General features: G+C 40.1%; 1 protein-coding gene across 2 annotated transcripts in view; it reads left to right on the top strand.

The window, feature by feature from the left end:
• Positions 1–19,310, top strand: part of FAM184A (family with sequence similarity 184 member A) — a 307,530-nt gene that overhangs the window by 201,728 nt on the left and 86,492 nt on the right. For both annotated transcript variants that reach the window (XM_040350321.1, XM_040350320.1), the window contains exons 5-7: positions 823–1,020; positions 4,692–4,814; positions 18,402–18,563. In XM_040350321.1, coding sequence (XP_040206255.1) covers positions 823–1,020; positions 4,692–4,814; positions 18,402–18,563 — 483 coding nt within the window. The remainder of the gene's footprint in view (positions 1–822; positions 1,021–4,691; positions 4,815–18,401; positions 18,564–19,310) is intronic.

Genomic DNA, 19,310 nt, shown 5'->3' with positions numbered 1-19,310 from the left:
CGGCCATGACAATTTCCCTGCCTTTCCTTCCTTGGATCGGTTTTGGTAGATCCTGACCACCGCAGACTGCAAACATCTCAGAAAGAGCTGGCATTTTGGAGATGCTTAGACCCAGTCGTCTAGCCATCACAATTTGGTCCTTATCAAAGTCACCTAAATCTGTACACTTTCCCTTATTTTCTGAATTCAACACATCAACTTCAAGGACTACATGTTCCCTTGCTGCCTAGTATATACCACCCACTTTCAGGTGCCATTGTTACGAAATAATCAACGTGTTTCACTTTACTTGTCAGTGGTCATTATGTTATGACTTATCGGTGTAAATCCTGTATAATAATAATTATAATTGTCTTTTCCAGTGAGTTGCTTCCTCCATATGACCAAAATAAACTTCAATTTAGTCATCTGGGCTTCTAGTGAATGGTTGGGCCTAAAGCCTAAAAAGGACAAAAGTATTTAATAATACATGGGCTAAAAACAAAGTCAAACATTTGAAAATGTGCTGGAGCTGTGCTAATTAGACATGTCTACTGGCCTTTGTCTAATATGAAGATGTATGTTTATGTTTTAAATGCCTCAAGGAGAAATGAGGATTTAACCTGACATTTCAAGCTTACTGACTGTCATGTTTTCCTCCTGTGTGTTAATAAATCATAGATGTCGAATCACAGAATGAAAGTTTTAATTATATGTCTATGCATTTAAGCACAGGCAACAGAAGTAGGAAAAAAAGTTTGTTTTAGGCTGATTGATGGGTCTAAAAACTGATGTATTGGCGAGTACTTACATAAAGTGTTTGCCTTGTCTCCTTCTTTTCAGAAGATCAATGAAGCGAAGCAGACCCAACGTGAATGTTATGAGAAGGAACTGATTAACCTGCGCATCAAATTTGAGGAGGAGACGTTACAGCTAAAAGAAGCTCATGCAAAGATGTTAGAAGAGATGTCATGGAAACATCAAGCAGCGCTTGAGGCAGCACAAAGCTCTACAAATAAGGAGAAGAAGAAGCTACAGATGGTGAGTCACTGGGAATGCAGACACAACTCTTAGGGCCAGATCCACAAAAGGGATACGCAGGCGTATCTACTGATACGCCGTCGTATGCCTGTTTCTATCTATGCGGCTGATAGAATCAGTTACGCATAGATATTCCTAAGATCCGGCAGGTGTAATAGTTTTACACTGTCGGATCTTAGGTTGCAGTACCTCGGCCGCCGCTGGGGGCATTTCTCGTCGAAATTCCGCGTCGGGTATGCAAATTAGCACTTACGGAGATCCACAAAGCTTTTTCCCTTCGTTTTTTTTCCGTAAGTGTTAGTTTGCCGTCGCAAAATTAGGGCTGCTTTTACAAAGTGTAAACTTAGTACACCATGTAAAAGTAGACCCTTCTTTCCCGCGTCGCTGTCAATTTTTTTTTTTATTTTTTTTTTTTCCCGCCGCAACTCTTTTTTTTTCTTTTACACCCGTCGAGATTCTCAAAACTCGGCGCAACGTAAATCCGCGCAAAGCACGTCGGGAAAATAGCGTCGGGAGCATGCGCAGTACGTCCGGCGCGGGAGCGCGCCTAATTCAAATGGGACTCGCCCCATTAGATTGGGCGCGCCTTGTGCCGGACGCATTTAAGTTACACAGCTGCAAATTTCTAGGTAAGTGCTTTGTGGATCGGGCACTTAGGTAGAAATTTTGCGGCAGTGTAACTTAAATAGGAACATTTAAGTTAAGCCCGCTGGCTGTGGATCTGGCCCCTAATTCTTTTCCACTGCATCTTCGCTAGCAGTGAAATGCCTGTTTTACAGTTTTTTAATGGTTTCAGCTGTGAGTTATGGGCAAATTATCAGCAACCAAGTTCCTTTATTTTAACAATTGATGGCATGTTCAGTAAGGTAGTGCAAAGGGCTATGGTAATATGCAGTAACCTACAGCAACCAAACATTTTTATTAATAAAAGAATTTCAGAGGGGTTGCTTTAACTTACTGCATTTTACACATCATTATTATCTGATGCACTGCTTTAAGTAAGCAAGATCTTTTCATTAATGGTAACACAGAAAAATAATAATTACAACCCAGATATATGTTTGTTCCCATTCTCACCTGAGCAGGTGTTTTTATTTGAGAGTTTTTCGAAGACGTATTACAAGCATTTTAGAAGTTCTTTACAAGCATTTTTCCTGTGTATTAAATGTAGAAAAATATATATAAATAATATATACGTAGCTGCGCTGCAATAAATGGTTAAAAATCTAACGTGACAAATTGTGAATCAAAACTGAATTAATCAAACATGAAATGAATTATAAACATCAAAATTAAGTGCTGAACAAAATTCTCCGCATATAGAGCAAACTCTTCAGTTATGGTTCACATTGAAGCAAACCATGAAAGAAAAAGAATAAAGGTGAAACTGTTCATATAATCGTATTGTGCAAAAAAGTCCTCCAGTGAATAAAAAAAAGGTGACCGAAAAATGTAAAAAACACCCAGGGATAGTGCCGTGATCTTATAGGAAAGGTTCCTCCACCTCTGATATAATGTCTCCTTATCGACTTCACTGATCTCCTGTGTGAGATCGTGACAGCGTGTGGCTAGTTATCCCCGCCCGGGGTCTCTCAATCTGGGTTTCAGACACCTATCTCTTCCGCGTCTCAGGAATCCTCAATGTTTCTCCCATAAACAAAGTTATAATGTGCTAGTATGAATCGCATACTAGCAAATTATGTGAAACTTACCTTAAAACGAACCCTTCAAGCAGTGCGCTGTCACCGCAGACATGGCTTCCATCTTCCCAATGCCTCACCTATTTTATTTTTCTCCAGGGAGGGGGCTAAACTTGCGATCTTTCATACAGGCCCCCCCGGCATTAGTAGGGATGAGCCGTCAGTGCCAGCCTGATCAGCTGATGCTTATGACATCACTGACCTAATATGACCATAACAGGTCATTGTCAAATCTTTGGAGCAGAGCTTGTAAACTGCAGCTTAAGCATACCTTGTAAACTTCTGGTTTGGTAATGCAGGATATTTCTAGATGTGAAATGTTAAACCAGGAGTAATAAAATAAAAAAAATGTTGCTATTAATTATAAACATTTTTTGGAGACCCATTAAAGAGGGGCTGTTTAATGTTTCAGTTTTGCTTTCAGATATTTTTCCTGCGCACCTCATCCCCAGAGAAAGCAGGAGCAGTGGCACAAAATTAGCATAAACTAAGTAGAAAGTGGGTACAATACTAAATTTGTTCATTATTATTATTATTTTGTATTATTGTATTACATAAATATACAATAATGTTTAATAAATTAGTTGCTAGTATACAATGAAAAATGTTATACTGTGTGTGTTTTATAAGCTAGCTTTAGTTTCCAAAAAGTTTACTTATTTTTTATTCACACTGGCATCAGAAACAAGCATTTGGGGTGTGTTTGGCTGCTCCCCAAACACTAAGCAAAACAGTCTAAAATGAATATTATGGACAGTGGACACAGCTGTTCACTTTGAAAAAACATGTATCGTTTGTGTCGCTTCACATCACTGTGTGGCCAAAATGAAGCTACCGTACATGTCAAATCTATAATAACGAGCTGTAAATGTGCCTATAATATTTTCTGCATGTTTGACAAGCGTTTATCGAATATCAGTGAGTGGGGAAAAAAAATCACTTGGAGGACATCTGGGGTGCATTATTTAACACGTCTTAAGCCTACGTCTACTACACAAAAAAAAACACATTGAGGGCCAGATCCACGTAGCGGATCGTAATTTTAATCCGGCATAGCGTATCGTAGTAACGCTACTCCGCCGCAACTTTGAGAGGCAAGTTCTGTATTCACAAAGCGTAGCGTAAATCTGCCGGCGTAAGGGCGCGGAATTCAAATGTTAAAGATGTGGGCGTGTTTTATGTTAATTTTACTTGACCCGATGTAAATTAAGTTTTTTCTGAACGGCGCATGCGCCGTCCGTGGGGGCATGCTCCAAATTAACCCGCATCAAGCCAATGCTTTCGACGTGAACGTCATTCTACGCACAGCCCTATTCGCGAGCGACTTATGCAAACGATGTAAAATTTTAAAAATTCTACGCAGGAACGACGTCCATACTTAACACAGGATACGCCTCATATATCTGGAGTAACTTTACGCCGGAAAAAGCCTTACGGAAACAACGTAAAAAATGCGCCGGCCGGACGTACGTTTGTGGATTGGCATATATAGCTAATTTGCATACTCAAAGCGGAAATCGACGGAAGCACCACCTAGCGGCCAGCGTAAATATGCACCTTAGATCCGACGGCGTACTAAGACGTACGCCAGTCGGATCTAGCCCAGCTTCAGGCGTATCTTGTTTTGTGGATACAAAACAAAGATACGCCGGAGCAAACTAGAAGTTACGCGGCGTATCAATAGATACGCCGTCGTAACTTCTTCGTGGATCTGGCCCTAACACTATAGTCACATTGGTTTGTATAAGAATTGTTTGAAAGGGTGAAAATGGCTTTATAGAGAAGAATACAGTGGGTCTACTTATACGTCTGACATATTCAGAGACTTGACATAGCTGTTTCTAAGAAAACATTCAATCATACGTTTGTTAAGCTCAGATTTCTGTCAGGACTTTTCACAAGATAATAACACCTAAAGCATGTTCTGTAAACCATTTTTTTGACTGTATTTCTCTGTATCTCTTAAATTAGGATCTCCATCAGCAACATGAAAAGGAAAAACAGGAACTAGAGGAGAATAAGAATCAACTAAAGCAACAACTTGAAACTCTTAAGGAAGAACTGACCAAGAAGCTAACGAATGCCAATGAAGAGGTAAAATACTTCTCCTGATTAGTCTGTGAGCCCAGTCCTGACTTTCCTACAACAGAGTTCTGTCAAATGCATAGGCTATATTCAAAAGAAAAGAAAAGACAAATGTGTTGTATACACTCTAATTCTTTTCTTTTGAACATATGAACAATATTGTTCACTAAAGAACAAAAATTGAAACGCCTTTGTAGACTGCAATAAACAGTTTTCTATAATAATGTATCAAAGCATACCAAACACCAATTATCATCATGTATAATTTTAACAATGCTGCCACTCTGTTTTTTTTAGAACAAATATAGTCCAAAAGGGGGTCAGGGGGAGTAGAACATATAGACACAGGAGAGCCAGCACAATGAAAAGCATAAATGCATCATGATGCCATATAACAAAAAACACAGTATATGAAGTGCAGTGTGCACATCAAAAACCACCCCCCATAAACAAAATATGGCACATTATGTCCTATGACACCAGACGATAGATATCAAAAATTGTACACAGCCAACAAGAAGATAAATTGTCTACACGGTTGCAGCAACCATATCCATCATTCTGTATCAAGCTATGCTATTAACCTCCCTGGCGGTATGATTCTTTCAGAAAAAAGGTGCTGAAAGCGGTACCATTATTTGCAAGGAAATTTGGCATTTTATACTGTAGGCCTGTATTTCTTAGGAATAACTCACCTAAATCTGACCAAACAAGAGTCTAGTAGGCATCCCGGGTATGAAATTTTTTTAAAAAACAAAGTTATAAATTATAATATAATAAATAATTAGAACACATAATAATATAATTATAATAAAAATGTAATCAACTCAAAATCACTGAAATTTGCTCAGTTGCAGAATTGTCGCTGTCATTACTTTTATTTTGTTATGACGGATTTCCCCACTAATCGCTATCGCACAATTCTGCAAGTGATTATAATTTATTATCGCTGTTTTCTAGCTGCTCTAAAACCATTTTTGACAAAAATACACTTTTGGTTGCTATGGACAATCTACAGTTTGCAGGGAGAAAGAACAGTTTTTATTATATAAAAGTACATGTAGGGCACTGGGCAGACCACTAGGGACAAGGGGTGTGTGTATTTTTTACATACAGTACTGTAATCTGTAAGATTACAGTATACTGTGTGTATTGTGTTTGTTTACGTTTTTGAATTTGGCGCCGTTCTCCACTCCCGTGCGTCGTAACGTCGCAGGGAACGGAGATCGGCGGCACAGGAGGACGCTGTGTGAATCGAGCGAGCACCCGCTCGCTCACACAACGCGGTGGCATCGCTGGATCCAGGGACAAGGTAAGTAAACACTGTCTGTGGATGCTGCGAGGCGAGCCCGAGTTACCGATCGCAGCACAGAAATCTAACCCTGAGTCAGACTCGGGAACACCGCCAGGAGGGTTAAGTATAAGGGTGTACTCATAAACCCTCATAAGGTATGTGCTTTAAAGGGTCCTCCCATCAATGATAGCAGTGATAAAAAGGTGATAATGGTGACCAAGATGGTGGTATGAAATAAACAATATAGAATTTGAGACCAAAAAAGCGAAATGTTTACACACATTAAATTATGTGCATGGTCGGATACTCTGGGGAAAAGAAAGAAAGCCCATTACAAACAACAGATTTCCCAGCACACTTACCAGCCAGCCTGCAAAACAACCAAACTGGCCCTGTCTTACAATTTACGTTAAAAACAGAGTTTTGTTTGCACACATTTGAAAATATTTTCAAACAAACTGTTCAAAAAAGGGGCAATGACCCCAACCTATAACTAGCCTTTGTATTGAGGTGCACATGGAAGGGCAATGCACATCACAAACAAAAAATTTCCCAGCGTATTTACCAGCTAGACTGCAAAACAACTAAGCTGACCCTGTCTAAAAATTTACGTTAAAAACAGAGGGTTTTGTTTACACACATTTGCAAATTTATGTGTAAGCTGCAGTGCCCACCTAAAGTCTTCTCTGTCTGTCAAGAGGTGCCTTGATGTGGGCACTCTGCAGCTTAGGCATTTCAGATATCCAGCTCTCCAATCCATGTGTATACTCACGCCCCAACATAATCAACTGTAATGTCATGTAGGGCATCGTTGTACAGGGTCTACTCTCATGCCTAAGATTATTGTAGGGGAGTATATAGTGGGTATGCCAAAAAGTGTCCAACTGATTTGCTGGTCACATCCATTTACATCAGAGATCACCTTAAAATTCCTTGTGGGTCAGCAAAAAAGGCATCTATGTGGCCTTGCATGACATAATGTCTGCCTCAAGCTGTTAAAGGGGTTGTAAAGGTTTGTTTTTTATTTTCTAAATAGGTTCCTTTAAGCTAGTGCATTGTTGGTTCACTTACCTTTTCCTTCGATTTCTCTTCTAAATGTTTTTTTTATTTGTTTTCTTTGTCTGAATTTCTCACTTCCTGTTCCTCCTCAGTAAGGTGTTCAGTAAGCTGTTCTAAATGACTTTCCACCGCTCGTCCCTGCAGAACCGTCCAGATTTCATGACCATTTCAACAAGCCACAAGTAGATAAATGCAAATTAGTATTATTAGGCTGTATTCATAGTGAAAACAAATAAAATTGTTGCACATTTGGTCATAGTGGATATCACAGATTTATGATAGAAGTAGTGACATATATGAACACCTTTTGTAAGAAAGCAATGATGTCCATGGTGTCTTTGTTAAATGGTTTTGGTTCATGTTGCCTTTCTTACTATAATGCCAAGTACACACCATCGGAAATTCCGACAACAAATGTTCCGACCGTGTGTAGGCTCCTTTGGACATTTGCTCTCGGAATTTCCGACAAGAAAAATTTGAGGGCTGGTTCTCAATTTTTCCGACAGCAAAAGTTCTTGTAGGAAATTCGATCGTCTGTATGCAATTCCGACGCACAAAAATCCTACGCATGCTCGGAATCATTGAACTTCATTTTTCTCGGCTTGACGTAGTGTTGTACGTCACTGCGTTCTTGGCGTTCGGAATTCCCGACAACATTTGTGTGACCGTGTGTATGCAAGACAAGTTTGAGTCAAAATTCAGTTGGAAAAAAATCCAGAGTTTTGTTGTCGGAATTTCTGACCGTGTGTATGCGGCATAACAGTTTTTTTTCAAAGGTTTCACACAACCTTAGCAAAGGGCCTTTCATTCAAATACAATTGCTCACAATCGTAGTCAGAGGGTTTATTAGAATGTAGAAAACATTGAAATATTAAATTCAGCTTGTTCAAGATTGAAAATATAATTTTCTCATGCTGAGTTGCATGCCTCAGGGTGTGTATTTTGTAATTCATGAAAATGAATTCTGCATATCACGACACCTGTATAAGAAAGAAAAATGAAAATTTGGACATGAAGCTATAAACCGTATTCTAAGTACCCTGCTTGGTGTGTACTAATGTTCAATTTATGGATGGTTATAAAGCAAAACTAAACTGGGGAGTTGGCCAAAGAAGCTCTTACTTCAATGCACTGCATACTAGCCCTCATAGCACACCTAAAGTTAGGGTGACCAGACATCCCCAGTTTCAGGGGACAGTCCCCTGATTGAGGACACTGTCCCCGAACCAAGTCTGTCCCTGGTTTTGTCCCAAAATTGGATATAATAGGGGGCAGGGGCAATTTCAAAGACAATCGGTGCAGAATTAAAATAAAAAATTTAGAATTACACACCCCCGCTCCGCCATGCCTACTAGCATAGGGGGTGTATTTTTTTCCATTATCTGTGCCCCTTTCTGATGATCATGTGCTGATCGGAGCGGAGGGAATATTTCTTCAGTTTCGGGCGCATGCCCATTCAGCTTCACTCATATGTTCTTCTGCCTTGGCTCAAATCCTGGCCAGCCACTTGCCTATCTCCTTGCCTTCCATGGCGGAGTGATCTTCCTCCGCTCCCCATCCAGTAGTAGCCGGGGCCCGAAGAGTAAGACTTGAGAGGCTGTGAGGCGGGTGGCGACGGGCAGTGAGTCGCTGACTGTTGCCATTACTAGTAAAGAAAAAATATGTCCCCGGATTTCATTTTAAAAATCTGGTCACCTTACCTAAAGTGGTTATAAACCTCAGACATAAAATCAGATTCAAGCACACGTTGCTATAGTGTTTCCTTGCCTCTGTCCAAAGCACTAAGTTTCATTTCTTTCTGCTGTCTAGTTCCTCTGTTATCAGCATGTGTCACTTGTGACAGGTTTCCCTGACACCAAGATCTAAAAAGGTGACATGGGAGGAATCTCTAGCACATAGCTTGTGATTGACAGTCACAGCTCTGTTCCTGTGTGCTGTGTAAATAGGGTGTGTCCCTTTCTCCAATCAGCTCTCAGAGCTCTTGTATAGTGTGCAACTGCAGCTACCTGTCCCTGTTTGTGAGTCTATGACAAATCTATTTTATCTCTGAGTTTTACAGGGATGTACAGGACAAATGGCTGTAAATACAGTACACATGTTTGACTTATGTAGGGAGGATTTGTTTCACCTCTGTGAATTATCTGAGACTAGTCACTTCACTGGGTATAGGTAGGGGTTTACAACAACTTTAACTCTTAGGCCAGCCTTAAAGCGGAGGTTCCCCCATACCTTACACATTTTCCCCTTCGCTTTATGCTCGTTTTGTCTAGGGGAATCGGCTATTTGTTTTAAAATATGATCCGTACTTACCCGTTTACGAGATGCATCTTCTCCGCCACTTTCGGGTATGGGCTGCGGGAATGGGCGTTCCTTCTTGATTGACAGTCTTCCGAGAGGCTTCCGACGGTCGCATCCATCGCGTCACGATTTTCCGAAAGAAGCCGAACGTCGGTGAGCAGGCGCAGTATAGAGCCGCACCGACGTTCGGCTTCTTTCGGCTACGAGTGACGCGATGGATGCGACCATCGGAAGCCTCTTGGAAGACTGTCAATCAAGAAGGAACGCCCGCTCCCGAAGACCCATACCCGGAAGCGACGGAAGAAGATGCATCTCGAAAACGGGTAAGTACGGATCATATTTTAAAACAAATAGCCAATTCCCCCTAGACAAAACGAGCAGGAAGCTAAGGGGAAAAAAAAAAAGGAATTGGTTGAACTCCCGCTTTAAACGGTTCGAATCTCGGCCAGTTCAGCAGGAACTGAGGTTCAAGCTGTTAATGGGCAGGCTGAATGTACCAAGTTGATCAATCGACCAACTTGGGTACAACCAGTCTACCAAACTCTTTTGCAGTTATCGCTATAGGAACCACTAGCAATAATTGCAAAAGAGTCCGGCAGGCTGTCTTCACCGGCTTACCGTGGTTGCAGGAAAGAAGTTTGCACCATGTTTGGCCTGCCTTAGTTTGCCCTCCACAAGCACTGACAGGTCCAGGCTTCACACCTCCACTCAATCCCCATCACTGCTCTTTGTTTTGCCTGGACCTGGGATTTTTGTCTTTGGCCATTGGGTCGTGAATGATAATGAATCTGTTCAAGTACACTGCAGTGCACATGCATACACGCACACACAAAAACTGCTAGAAATGTTTTCTCAACGGAGACTTGCAAAGTCTCTTCTAACCAGTAAACTGTACTTTTTAGCATATGCATTTGTTTTGCTTAAATTAGGCATCCTACTCAGAACGATAAAACATACAGCAGTCTTTTTATTTGTTATCAGCAAGGAGGATAAAGCAAATATATTTGAAGAATTTATGCTTACAATACAAGCTCAGTGAACAACTTGAGAACTATAGTATGTTATTAACTGCTGTATTCCAAAGTAATTTTTTAGCCTGATCTTCATTATCATTTCAGTCTTTTTTTAAATTACATTCTTTTTTCTTGTAAGCAGACAGAGGACATTTTCTTTTCAGAATTGATTGCCTTGGTGAAAAACTATTGTCTTAGTATGTATAAATTTACCATAATGCTTGCCTTTTACCTTCTTGATTACACTGCTATGATTCATTGCTTTCCTTGGGATTCTGCAATTGTAAATAGTACATTGAGTCTACCTCTCACACTATCTGAACAATGTTAAGGCTGGTACACACGGGCTGAATATTGGGCAGTTCAACAGAAACTAGCCGACATTCAGCCAGTGTGTACAGCAGCCTGTCTGGCTTTCTTTTGAAAGGGCATGCTGGAAAACCAGCATAGACCAGCACCTGATCAGCGCTCACGCTTACCTTTCCAAAGATCCATCGCTGTCCTCACCCAAGCCAGTTCTTCACCGGTCTTCGGGTCCTCATCGCCCACATCTTTAGTGTGGGAAGCCACTTGTGACTCCTTGCTTCCCTTTGCATGTCTGTGAGCCACACTGAACTTTGTGAAATGTTTTGCAGCCTTCTGGGACCTGTGTCATGTCCCAGAAGGCTGCGTGCATGGTGATACCTGATCAAAACCAGGTACCCGCTCACCCTCAAAAAATAAAATGTCCAAAGTTTGAGGAGGGGGGCAGTTTCACCAACCTTATGGATACATTATAGCACTCCAGACTAGTATTAGTATTTTTCAATAAAGGGAAGTCGCATAAAGAAAACATGTGGCACCAAAACTAAAAAAAGTCTAGTAATGCAAAAGATATTTTATGGATCTTTTTAGATGGGCAGTATGTGGATGAATATTCACCAGGATGTGCTCACCGGGGCCTGAACAACAGACTGGCAGTCTTGCAAATCTTTGCAAGCTTTTGGAGCGTATCCCAGGAAAATAACAAAAAATATAGAAATAAAAAGCAACACAAGAGCACACCAGATTGCGCAAATCACTTTTGCTTTGATTTACTAAGGCAAATAGACTGTGCACTTTACAGTTGCCCCAGAGCTTAGTAAATGAGCTCTGCTGACTTCCTTCATCCAATCATGTAAAAGCAAAATTGCTGTGTTTTTTTTATTTTCCTTGCATGCAATTATGTATTCATTGTAAAGTGAAGCTTTACCTCATTTACTAAGCTCTAAACAACAGCACTTGCAGAGTGCATACTTGTTTAGTAAATCAACCCCTTTGTTTATTATTAGGACAAAAAGTATCCAAATGCCTTTATATGATCCAAATACAAGGTTTTCAGGTTTTACAATGCACTGAAGTACGGTATATATTGTGTAGCACTCTATAGTGGCTGGGTCTCACATGTAGGCTTCTAACGGCAACTGGAGGTGTTCCAAAAAGGCTTGTATGCATTAAAGGAATTTTTTTTTTTAGCTAAATATCTTCCTTCACCTTACTGCAGTCCTGGTTTCATGTCCTCATTGTTCGTTTTTGCTTTGATGTTGCTGTAATTCTCCTCTGTTCTGGACACTTCCTGGTTGTCTGTTTCCTGATCACCACAGTACTGGGAGATTTCTCACTGTGGTCACTAATCAAGGAGGTGTGATTACAGTGTGTAAAACGAAACTGGATTGGTGCTGAGGATTTTTAGACAAAGTATCGCTGCCCTCTATTGGCTCTTTGTCTCTGTACATCAGAGAACCAGGAAACAACAGCAAAAACTAAACTAAACTGCAGGCACATTATATGATTGTTTTTTTCTCTATTTTTAATCATTTTTAAAAGGAATCAGTTAACTATTATGTCTCTATACCCTGTAAATAGTAATTTCAGCTAAAAAAATGTTTTCCTTTAGTGCCCCTTTAAGATAAAAAACCTTCTGTGTGCAGCAGCCCCCCTAATACTTACCTGAGGTCCCTCTCTGTCGAACGATGTCCACGAGTCCCTCAGCCATCCGAGATTCTCCTTCCCGATTGGCTGAGACACAGCAGCATCACCATTGGCTCCTGCTGCTGTCAATCAAAATTAGCAAACCAATCAGGGGGAGAGGGGGCGTGGCCTGGGTCAGGGCTCTGTGTCTGAATGGTGACTCCATAGCAAGCTAATCGCTGTGGGGGCACTTAACAGGGGGGAGGTGCCAGGATCACAGAAGAGGCACCCAAGAAGAGGAGGATCCAGGCTGCTTTGTGCAAATCCACTGCACGGGGAAGGTAAGTATAACCGTTTTTATTTTTTTTTAATAGGAAAAAAACTAGAGACTTTACAATCACTTTAACCTGCCTGGCGGTATTCCCTAGTCTGACTCAGGGTTAGATTTTCCTGCTGCGAGCGGTAACCCCGAGTCAGACTCGGGCTTGCCTCGCTAGATCCACAGGCACTGTTTACTTACTGTTTACTTACCTTGTCCCTGGATCCAGCGATGCCACCGCGCTGTGTGAGCGAGCGGGACCTCGCTCGATTCACACAGCGTCCTCCTGTGCCGCCGATCTCCGTTCCCTGCGACGTTACGACGCACGGGGACGGAGAACGGCGCCAAATTCAAAAAACTAAACAAACACATTACATACAGTATACTGTAATCTTATAGATTACAGTACTGTATGTAAAAAAAAACACACACCCCTTGTCCCTAGTGGTCTGCCCAGTGTCCTACATGTAATTTTATATAATAAAAACATTTCTTTCTCCCTGCAAACTGTAGATTGTCCATAGCAACCAAAAGTGTCCCTTTATGTCAAAAATAGTTTTAGATCAGCTAAAAAACAGCGATAATAAATTATAATCACTTGCAGAATTGTGCAATAGTGATTTGTGGGGAAATTCGTCATAAAAAAAAAAAAATAATGACAGCAACAATTCTGCAACTGAGCAAATTTCAGTGATTTTGATTTGATTACATTATTGAATAATTTTTATTATAATTATATTATTACTTGTTTTTAATTATTTATAATTATTTATTATATTATAATTTATAATTTTATTTTTAAAAAAATGTCATACCCGGGATGCCTATTAGAATCTTGTTTGGTCAGATTTAAGTGAGTTATTTCTAAAAATTACAGGCCTGCAATATAAAACGCCAAATTTCCTTGCAAATAATGGTACCGCTTTCAGCATGTTTTTTCTGAAAGAATCATACCGCCAGGGAGGTTAAGGCCATGATAGAGCATCTCTTCCTGGAGCTGACAGTGCAAGACTGGTGCTTCTGTAAACCTACTCCTGCTGAGTTGGCAAACTGAGGCTTGGCAAGTCAGATAATATATTTTTCAGCATGCTGGTAGTTCTACACGCCTGCTTTCTGTTAGATAAATGTAAGTGGATTTTTATATTTTTTACTTTTGTTTTGCTTTTTTTATTATATGTACATGAACTGTAAGTGCTCATTATGACATATTTTACTTTTTCTTGAAATAAACACGTTCTATTCCATAAAATATCAACAGTAATGTTAGTCTGTGTAAGTAGGTCATATCCCAGAGATTTGCAGAGATCAAAAGGGATATCTGATATAAATATAAATATATATATATATATATATGTGTGTGTATGTATATGTATTTCTCTGTAAAATTTGCATGTTATATTTTTTTTTTATCGTAACCTCTACCTATACTGGTCTTTTGATATAAACAACTGGTGGAAGCTCCAGTGGTATTAGTTATATGTGTAAATTAAAAGAGTAAAAAAATACTGATCATTTGATTTTCTTCCAGAATTAGCTGTACCTATTACTAATGGAAGCTAATTCATTATCACATTTGGTCACCAGGACAAATAGAAAAAAAAAACCTCCCTAACGGGGTCACAAACAGTATTAAAAACCTTACAGGTATTTGAATCCCTCTCCACTCTATCCAAAACAAAAACAAAAATAAGTTTTGCCTTTAGTTATACTTTAAAGAGGAATGCCATCTTTCCACACACTTTACATAGTTCATTTGGGCCAAGTGAACTATGTCCCTCACTAACCTGTGAGGCCGATGGATGTGCTGTATAAACTGTATGTAGCTGTGGCTACATACAGCATACCACACTTTGTTCCGGGTGCGAGCCGAGACTTCCTGTCTCAAACCCAGAACACAGAATAGTCTACTGCAGAAGCACTCAGCCGCTCTGAGGAAGTGATGTATTCTATCAATAAATACAAAGCTTCCTCTGATTGGCAGAGTCAGAGGTTGACATCAACAGCCCGCCTCTCTGCCTCAGCCAATCAGAGGAAGCTTTGTATTCATTGATAGAATACATTGCTTGCTCTGAGCGGCTAAGCGATGCTGCGGTAGACCCTTCTGTGTTTTTTGGGTATGGGACAGAAAGTCTCAGTTTGCACCTGAAACACAGTGCAGTATGTAGCAGCTACATACAGTTTATACCACACATCCAACGGCCTCGCAGGTTAGTGAGGGACATAGTTTGGGCCAGCTTAGCTAAAGTGTGTGGAAAAGATTGAGTTCCTCTTTAAGCAGTCTAGTACCTACAGATTTTCATACTGTTGATTGCTGCAGATGCATGAAAGGTGCAGAAACACTAAGCTGTCAAGCCACATTCACAACTCTGCATAGTGCAAGGGAGGGATTGACTAGATAGGTGTTTCCTCCTATTATATAAATTTGGTAAATCTAAAGGAGAGTGTACAATCAGATTGTATAGCGTATGGCCATGTTTATACACCTAAACTACTAGTTGCGCTTTCAGTGCCATTAATAGGTAATGGCACGCCAAAGACAGAAACAAACACACATGTTGAAAGGTAAAGTGACGAGCGCAATGAATATGACTAAGTAATCAAAGTGTTAATCAGTGAACATTGATAATAAACTAAAATTGAAACAAAGTGCTAAAAAACATTAAAAACATCAATAATGAATAAAAACGTTCAGCCAGCAAGTGGCCAGTGAAAAAAAAAAAAAAAAAAAAAAAAAAAAAAAAAAGTGTGCACAAAAATAGCTGCAAAAGTCAGCAGGCAAACATAAATATGAAGCCTAAATCAGTCCTGGAATAATAGGCTAACAATACAGCCTTTATACGTGCATAAAAGTGTAGGAAGTTCCATAAAGACAAAAATAAATATAAACTTCTCCAATAGTGATAAACAAATGTTTAAAATCTTCTCATGTGGATCTTCAAATAATGTGGGCTCACAATGCGCTTACCTTCCCAAGGTAGTAATCAAGCCTTGATTAAATGGATATCCACAAGGGGTGTTGTTGAATCTGCAACTAGCTGTGGATGTTCAGGGCGTCCTGTATAATCCAATGTTTGTAGGCTCCAGATTTCTATTTGGCAGCGGTGGTGCTCAGCATGGGGAAATAAAAAAGGTAGCTTCCCATAGTGTAGTAAACCAAGGCTAATTTATTGGTAAAAACGCTAACAAGTGCATTTTAAAAGATCAAAAGAAAACGAAACTAAGAAACAGCTGATGACAGCTTACTGATGTATTGCTTCAAAAATCAGTCCGTCCCTTACATGTTACACCACGTCACGTGGCTTCATCAGAGGTGACGTGGTGTAACATGTAAGGGACGGACTGATTTTTGAAGCAATACATCAGTAAGCTGTCATCAGCTGTTTCTTAGTTTCGTTTTCTTTTGATCTTTTAAAATGCACTTGTTAGCGTTTTTACCAATAAATTAGCCTTGGTTTACTACACTATGGGAAGCTACCTTTTTTATTTCCCCATGCTGAGCACCACCGCTGCCAAATAGAAATCTGGAGCCTACAAACATTGGATTATACAGGACGCCCTGGACATCCACAGCTAGTTGCAGATTCAACAATACCCCTTGTGGATATCCATTTAATCAAGGCTTGATTACTACCTTGGGAAGGTAAGCGCATTGTGAGCCCACATTATTTGAAGATCCACATGAGAAGATTTTAAACATTTGTTTATCACTATTGGAGAAGTTTATATTTATTTTTGTCTTTATGGAACTTCCTACACTTTTATGCACGTATAAAGGCTGTATTGTTAGCCTATTATTCCAGGACTGATTTAGGCTTCATATTTATGTTTGCCTGCTGACTTTTGCAGCTATTTTTGTGCACACTTTTTTTTTTTTTTTTTTTTTTTTTTTTTCACTGGCCACTTGCTGGCTGAACGTTTTTATTCATTATTGATGTTTTTAATGTTTTTTAGCACTTTGTTTCAATTTTAGTTTATTATCAATGTTCACTGATTAACACTTTGATTACTTAGTCATATTCATTGCGCTCGTCACTTTACCTTTCACTATTTTATTGTATTTCTATTTGATATTTATACATTATTAGATTGAGCAGCATCATCACTTTTAGTTCATTACTATTATTTTACTTCACATCTTAAGCTTTACTAGATAGGCGCAAGAGCACCCTCACTTTATCACAAACACACATGTTGCCATGTGAAAAAACAAATGCTGCAAAACGCACAGTAAAAAAACACGCAACCCACAAAATGCCTAAATGTCCTATTAACCACATGTAACAAACAGGCTGCCCTATGCGTGTCACAGGAAAAACGAGACACAAAATGTTCGCTCCCACTATGCTAGATGCGAATAGGGCCTGAAAGTGAAATTGGTGCAAAAACACAAGAACAATGCAGCTCCATTCACATCTGTGCATTTCCTTGCATTTCAGAAATGCTCTGCACCAAACTCCACTCTAAAAAAAAGTTCTGAAGCTTCTTTGGGGCGATTGGTGCATGTAGGAGAGCCCATTCAGGTGGATGGGCTGCCGTATGTTTGATGAGTAGATATGCTCAAAAGCCACCCCCCCCCCCCTCAAAAAAAACAAAAAAAACACATGTGGGTTATGCAGAGATGTGAACGGAGCTTGATAGCTGAGTGTTTCTGTCCACTCCCTCCTATGTACTTGTATAAAGATGGCCATACACTATGTAATCTGATTGTATATTGTGTATTTAGGTAGGAGGGTGATCACTGATTGATTGCATTTCATTAAAAAAATGTGCACCTGGGAGTGGGAGGGTGGATGATGCAGGGTGTGTGCAAATGAGATCAGCTGGTCAGCTCCTTCCTGTGTAATGACCTAAAGTCTGAATAGGAAGAAGACATTACTAAGACCCCTTTCACACTGGAGGCGTTTTTCAGGCGCTTTAGTGCAAAAACTAGCGCATGTAAAGCACCTGAAAAAAGCCCCAACTGCAGAGCCCCTAATTTTTCACTTCTTGATTAGAACACTGCTGATTGGCATTCTCAATTCCTTGGATATCTTTTTATATCCCTTTCCTGTTTTATACAGTTCAACTACCTTTTCCCGCAGATCCTTTGACAATTCTTTTGCTTTCCTCATGACTCAGAAACGTCAGTGTAGCACTCAATGAAAGATATAAGGGTCTGTCAGGAGTCCAGAAACTCATTGACCTTTTATACACACACACACACACACACACACACACTAATAACAAGCAGACAGATCACAGTTGAGGGTGGTTACCTTTAATAGCCATTCAAACCCCTTTGTGTCAAATTGTGTGCATGTTATCAGGCCAAAATCACCAGGGTATGTAAACTTTTGATCAGGCATGGAAACCAGGAAGTAACTCAATAACTATTAAAAAAAAAATTTAAAACAAGTAAATCTGATACACTTTCCTATCTATTTACTAATGCTAGCTGCATAAGGATTAAAAATAGCCTTTGTTGATTGAGAAAGTGAAGTTCCACTGTAAACGCAGCATAGAAAACAATGTTATGCTGATTACTGATATATCTGTTTGCTCACAAGGTTTCTATGGTTGAGAAATTGATACAAATGTATTTGTATGCAAAACGTACAATCTATAATTGCAAAATGAAAATGTACAATCTAGAATTCTCTAGTTATTTAGAGGAAGACTAAAGTCTGCTATTTACATTTAAATAGATTTGCCGACTTCAAGACTTGGTGAAGAAGAGTGAACAAGGACTTGGCTCTGCTGAGTGCCATATTACAAGTCTGAAAGATGCTCAAGACAGACTTCAAAATGAGCTGGATGTGACACGAGAAAGACTGAGAGAGACCAGCGATTCCTTATTTGCTGTTCAGGTAACTGTGGCATAATTCTCTTTAGCATGCAATAGAATCATTTGTGTGCCATTATGGAAAATTATGTGGGCACATCGGCACACAGAGATCAGTTATCATATACAAATACTCCCCAGTTTATGCAGCATGTGCAAAGCTTATGGCCGATCTCCATGTTTTCTGTCACTTTAAAGCGGAGGTCCAATCCGATTTTTTTTTAAAAAGCCAGCAGCTACAAATATTGCAGCTGCTGACTTTTAAAAAATGGACACTTACCTGTCCAGCGCGCCCGCAATGTCAGCAGACGAGGCTGAGCAATCGCTCGGTCCTCGGCTGCTTCCGCCACCATCCTCGGTGAGGGAATCAGGAAGTGAAGCCTTGCGGCTTCACTGCCCGATTCCCTACTGCACTTGTGCGAGTATCGCTGCGCGCCGTTCACTGGTCCCCGCTCTCTCCTGGAAACAGTGTTTCCCAGAAGACAGCAGGGGGGGTGATGTGAAAGGGCAGGACTCCTGTGGGAGTCAGAACCTGGAAGTGGTGCAAATACCTGTCTTAGACAGGTATCTGCACCCCCTCCCCCTGAAAGGTGCCAAATGTGACACCGGAGGGGGGAGGTATCCAAAAAGCGGAGGTTCACTTTTTGTTCAAACAACCTATTTGCTTCATGAAATGTTGCAGTGCCTCTAAGCACTGTATGTTCTGCATGTAACTTCAGCTACATTACAGTACATAGTGCTGGGTTCCAGGTGTGAAACAGAGATTACTCAA

Source organism: Rana temporaria, chromosome 4 (assembly GCF_905171775.1).
Source record: "Rana temporaria chromosome 4, aRanTem1.1, whole genome shotgun sequence".
NCBI classification, from domain to species: Eukaryota; Metazoa; Chordata; class Amphibia; order Anura; family Ranidae; genus Rana; species Rana temporaria.
This window is presented reverse-complemented; position numbering and strand designations above follow the sequence as displayed.